The sequence below is a fragment of the Staurois parvus genome, unplaced genomic scaffold (genome assembly GCF_062004578.1).
Source record: "Staurois parvus isolate SC_StPar_1 unplaced genomic scaffold, SC_StPar_1.0 ptg000025l, whole genome shotgun sequence".
Taxonomy (NCBI): Eukaryota; Metazoa; Chordata; class Amphibia; order Anura; family Ranidae; genus Staurois; species Staurois parvus.
In genome coordinates this window covers 30,540,001-30,545,628 of record NW_028317821.1, presented here as the reverse complement: position 1 = coordinate 30,545,628, position 5,628 = coordinate 30,540,001, and the positions used below count along the sequence as shown (strand labels likewise).

Genomic DNA, 5,628 nt, shown 5'->3' with positions numbered 1-5,628 from the left:
AGTTAGTAATACCTGGACTTCTATAGTCTTTATTTGTAGAGTAGGTTAATAATGCATGGACTTCTATGCTTTTTATATATAGAGTGAGTTAGTAATACCTGGACTTCTGTAGTCTTTATATATAGAATAGGTTAGTAATGCCTGGCCTTCTATGCTCTTTATATATAGAGTAAGCTAGTACTGTAATACCTGGACTTCTATACTCTTTACATATAGAGTAACTTAGTAATAACCTGGACATCTATAGTATGTATATATAGAGTAAGTTAGTCATGCCTGCACTTCTATAATCTTTATATATAGAGTAGATTGATAATACCTGGACTTCTATAGTCTTTATATAGAGAGTAAATTAGTAATACCTGGACTTCTATACTCTTTACATATAGAGTAACTTAGTAATACCTGGACTTCTATAGTATGTATATATAGAGTAAGTTAGTAATGCCTGCACTTCTATAATCTTTATATATAGAGTAGATTGATAATACCTGGACTTCTATAGTCTTTATATAGAGAGTAAATTAGTAATACCTGGACTTCTATACTCTTTACATATAGAGTAACTTAGTAATACCTGGACTTCTATAGTATGTATATATAGAGTAAGTTAGTAATGCCTGCACTTCTATAATCTTTATATATAGAGTAGGTTGATAATACCTGGACTTCTATAGTCTTTATATAGAGAGTAAATTAGTAATACCTGGACTTCTATACTCTTTACATATAGAGTAACTTAGTAATACCTGGACTTCTATAGTATGTATATATAGAGTAAGTTAGTAATGCCTGCACTTCTATAATCTTTATATATAGAGTAGGTTATAATACCTGGACTTCTATAGTCTTTATATAGAGAGTAAATTAGTAATACCTGGACTTCTCTAGTCTTTATATATAGAGCAAGTTAGCAATACCTGGACTTCTATAGTCATTATATATAGAGTAGGTTGGTAATACCTGGACTTCTATAGTCTTCTATGTAGAATAGGTTAGTGATTCCTGGACTTCTATAGTCTTTATATATAGAGTAGGTTAGTACTACCTGGACTTCTAAAGTCTTTACATAGAGAGAAAATTAGTAATACCTGGACTTCTACAGTCTTTACATGTAGAGTAACTTAGTAATACCTGGACTCCTGTAGTATTTACATATAGAGTAACTTAGTAATGCCTGGACTCCTGTAGTATTTACATATAGAGTAACTTAGTAATACCTGGACTCCTGTAGTATTTACATATAGAGTAACTTAGTACTACCTGGACTCCTGTAGTATGTACATATAGAGTAACTTAGTAATGCCTGGACTTCTATAGTCTTTATATAGAGAGAAAATTACTAATACCAGGAATTCTCGAGTCTTTATATATAGATTAAGTTAGCAATATCTGGACTTCTGTAGTTTTTATATATAGAGAAAGTTAGTAATACCTGGACTTCTATACTCTTTACATATAGAGTAAGTTACTAATACTTGGACTTCTTTAGTCTTTACATGTAGAGTAAGTTAGTAATACCTGTACTCCTATAGTATTTACATATACAGTAACTTAGTAATAACTGGACTTCTATAGTCTTTATATGTAGAGTAAGTTAGCAATACCTGGACTTCTATAGTTTTTATATATACAGAGTATGTTAGTAATATCTGGACTTCTACAGTCTTTATATGTAGGGTAAGTTAGTAATGCCTGGACTTCTATAGTCTTTATATATAAATTAGTAAAACCTGAAGTGCTTGTTGTTTTAAATATATATGTATATATATATATATATATATAGAGAGAGAGAGAGAGAGTAATATTAACACCTCAATAGTCTGGATAGATTTGTCTTTGTATATTATAGAGTAAATTGGTAACACTGGTACCTCTATAGTCCATCGGGTTTTGTTTTTATGTCCTATGAATATACACTGTATATATATATAGAGAGAGAGAGAGTATTACCAATAGTAGTAGTGTTATTGTCCAGAGGGGATTGTGAGAATTATGTGTGTGTGTATATATATATATATATATATATATATTTCATAATTATTGTACTTCTACAGTTCAGATGGATTGTTTATATATATATATAGTAAGTTAGTAATGCTTGTACTTCTATAGTTCAGATGGATTGTTTTTATATATATATATATATATATATATATAGTAAGTTAATAATGCTTGTACTTCTATAGTCCAGATGGATAGTTTATATATATATAGTAAGTTAATAATGCTTGTACCTCTAAAGTCCAGATGGATAGTTTATATATATATAGTAAGTTAATAATTCTTGTACTTCTATAGTCCAGATGAATTGTTTATATATATATAGTAAGTTAGTAATGCTTGTACCTCTAAAGTCCAGATGGATAGTTTATATATATATATATAGTCATATAGTCATTGAGAGTGGGTTAGTATTACAGAGTTTTAGTCCAGTCTGGAGCTCTTCTTTAGAAGCAAGGAATGACGGGTACACTTACCGCACGTACAAGTAGTGGGGATGCCTACAATGGTGAGTGATATGAGATAAACGAGTGCAGATGGCAGATGTGACCTAAATCGTCCACACAGCCCAGACTGCGATCCTACAGCCGAGCCTGGGAAGACAAGTGTCTGGCCGTGGCGTGCACTTCCCAGAAGTGGACAGAGGTGGCAGCAGAGCGGCGGTGAAGCCGCTCATGGTCACGTGAGCCGATTCCTGGAAAGTTCCTGGAAAGCGGCCTTTGTATTTACCAGATATGGGGAGGGAGAGCCCGGCGAGGAGATTAGAGGGGGGGGGGGAAGGGGGAGCCGAACACAGGGAGCGATGGCTGGTGGGGTGGGGGTGAAGTCAGGATCCCCAGTCACAAGTCTCATACAAACAATCGCTCCATGGAGCTCCGCTGTCCGCCGGGACTCCTCCGCTGTGCCGGGCCATGGAGCCGGGGACACCAGTGAGCTCCGCACGGTGTGTGTGACATCATCGCCCCCATCGTACAGCCCGGGGGGCCGCCTGTGACACCTACCGGCAGAAGGTGAGATCGGGGGACTGGGCGAGCCGGGACACCCTGACATTGGCACTGCGTCCTGTGAGCACAGATGAGGACGGCGCCCGATCTGTGTGTACATTCCTGCATACACCTGTCTGGTGGGGGCACCATCGGGCGATCTACATCGGCCTCATCACAGATCACCACTCATACCATCCTCCTCTTTATAGCCGAGTCACATCTTACCAAATACACCTTTATATGGGTGGGGGAATCGTTTCTGTGGATCTGATCGTACTACATACATCTTTCTATGGATCTGATCGTACTACATACATCTTTCTATGGATCTGATCGTACTACGTACATCTTTCTATGGATCTGATCGTATTACATACATGTTCATATCTATGACATTATCACATCGTCCTGGAGTCTAGACAGACCTTTATATGGGTGTGTAATATATATATGTATATATATATATATATATATATATATATATATATATATATATATATATATATAAAAACACACCCATATAAAGGTCTGTCTAGGACGATGTGGCAGATATGAAGATATATGTCGTATGATCAGATCCATATACAGGGCTTTCTCGGACGATCATATCGATAAAAGATCTCTCCATCCATATACAGGGCTTTCTAGGACGATCGGAAGAATATAAAGGTCTATCTATAGGGCCATTATTCATACATATATAATACTGTATATGAATGCTGGTCCTACTATAGATCTTTATGTCGGTCCGATCGTCCTAGATAGACCTCTATGTCAGTGAACAGACCTTTATATTCGTCCAATCGTCCTAGGCAGACCTTCATATGGGTGAAGATATCGTTCTGTCGATCTGATCGTACTATATAGATCTCTATATCCATCTGATCGTCCCAGACAGACATTTGTATCGGTCCTAGACAGATCATTACATATACATTTATATTGGTCTGATCGTCCCACACATACCTCTCTGTCCCTCCATAGATCTCTGTGTTCTTCTGATGATCCCAGACCGATCGTTATATAGGTGAATATAGATTGCATTCCATCTGATCGTCCAGGAAAGACCTTTCTGTTAGTATGATGGTCCCAGATGTGTCCATCTTTATATTGGTGAATATACATTTATACCCTCTGATCGCCCTACATAGATCCATATACAGGCGAATAAATGGGGAAAAAATAACTCTATATATAGTAAGTTAATAAATCTTGTACTTCTATATATACAGAAGGTCCTATAGATGTTTATTTATGTCCTAGACAGACCAATATGTCAGTGAACAGACCTTTATACACATCTGATCGTCCCGGATAGATCTCTGTATCCGCCCGATCGTCCCGGATAGATCTCTGTATCCGCCCGATCGTCCAGGATAGATCTCTGTATCCGCCCGATCGTCCAGGATAGATCTCGGTATCCGCCCGATCGTCCAGGATAGATCTCTGTATGCGTCCGATCGTCCAGAAGATCGTCATATCCACCCGATCCTCCAAAACAGATCATTCTATCAATCATATCGTCTAGGATAGAGCTCTGTATCCAACTGATCGTCCAGAAGATCGTTATATCCACCCTATCCTTCAGAATAGATCTTTCTACCCATCAGATCGTCCAGGATAGATATCTATATCCATCGGATCGTCCAGGATAGATCACTGTATCCATCTGATCATCCAGAAGATCGTTATATCCACCCGATCCTCCAGAACAGATCGTTCTACCCATCAGATCGTCCAGGATAGATCTTTCTAGAGGTGCAGAGACCTATATCGCCATGATGGTCCTAGATGGATCCTTCTATAGGGGATCGATGTGATCGTCCCAGACAGATGTGTCTAGGTGAATAATAATGATCCCAGACAGACCTTTCTTTGGGTCTGATCGTCCTAGAAGATCGAATTGTGTGTCCCTCTGATGAGCCCAGACCGATCTCTATCTGGGTGAATATATGTTTATATCGGCCTTGATAGACCCTGATAGATCTTTATATCCGCCCGATCGTCCTATATAGAAGGATGGAACTTTGTGTTGGTCTGGATTGATCAGTATATCCGAGTAGTCGTCCCAGACAGGCCGTTCTATCCGTCTGATCGGGCTGCAGGTTGCTGGTAGGTATTCGGTGTGGGAAGGAGGCGATCAGTGGATCGGATGCAGATCGTACAGAGTGTGGGGTAGGTGATGTGAGATCGGTGTTGTTCCCCTTGTATGATATGTTAGATCCCCCACATCCAGCACTACCATGGTCTGCACATCAGTAAGGTGATCGTTCTCCTATACCGCCGGCTGTCCCCATATCAGACGATGTGTGTGAGATCGGTGTTCGCCCCCCATACTTTGTATGATATGTGGGATTCCCCACACCCAGTGCACTATCATGATCAGTACGGTGATCGTCCTCCTATACTGTCTGCTCTCCCCCCATCGGTCAATGTGTGTGAGATCGGTGTAGGGGAGGGGTGCTGTCATCTCCCTTCCCGGGGCTCGTCATCCTAATCCATCCCATTTGTTGCTTTCCAGGACGGAAGAGGATATAGCCGGGGATCCCTCGGACCATGAGCACCTACAGAGGCCAATAGAGGTGGGCTCCGACCGATCACCTGCAGGGACACCAGCCGCCTGTCCAATGACCCTCCG

The 5,628-nt window shown here is 39.7% G+C and overlaps 1 protein-coding gene across 1 annotated transcript in view; it reads left to right on the top strand.

The window, feature by feature from the left end:
* The first annotated feature begins 2,825 nt into the window (after nucleotides 1-2,825).
* SOCS2 (suppressor of cytokine signaling 2) overlaps nucleotides 2,826-5,628 on the top strand; it is a 39,053-nt gene continuing 36,250 nt past the window's right edge. The window contains exons 1-2 of the mRNA XM_089652671.1: nucleotides 2,826-3,014; nucleotides 5,512-5,628. The exon at nucleotides 5,512-5,628 is cut by the window's right edge and continues 131 nt beyond it. Coding sequence (XP_089508797.1) covers nucleotides 5,618-5,628 — 11 coding nt within the window. The 5' untranslated portion in view covers nucleotides 2,826-3,014; nucleotides 5,512-5,617. The remainder of the gene's footprint in view (nucleotides 3,015-5,511) is intronic.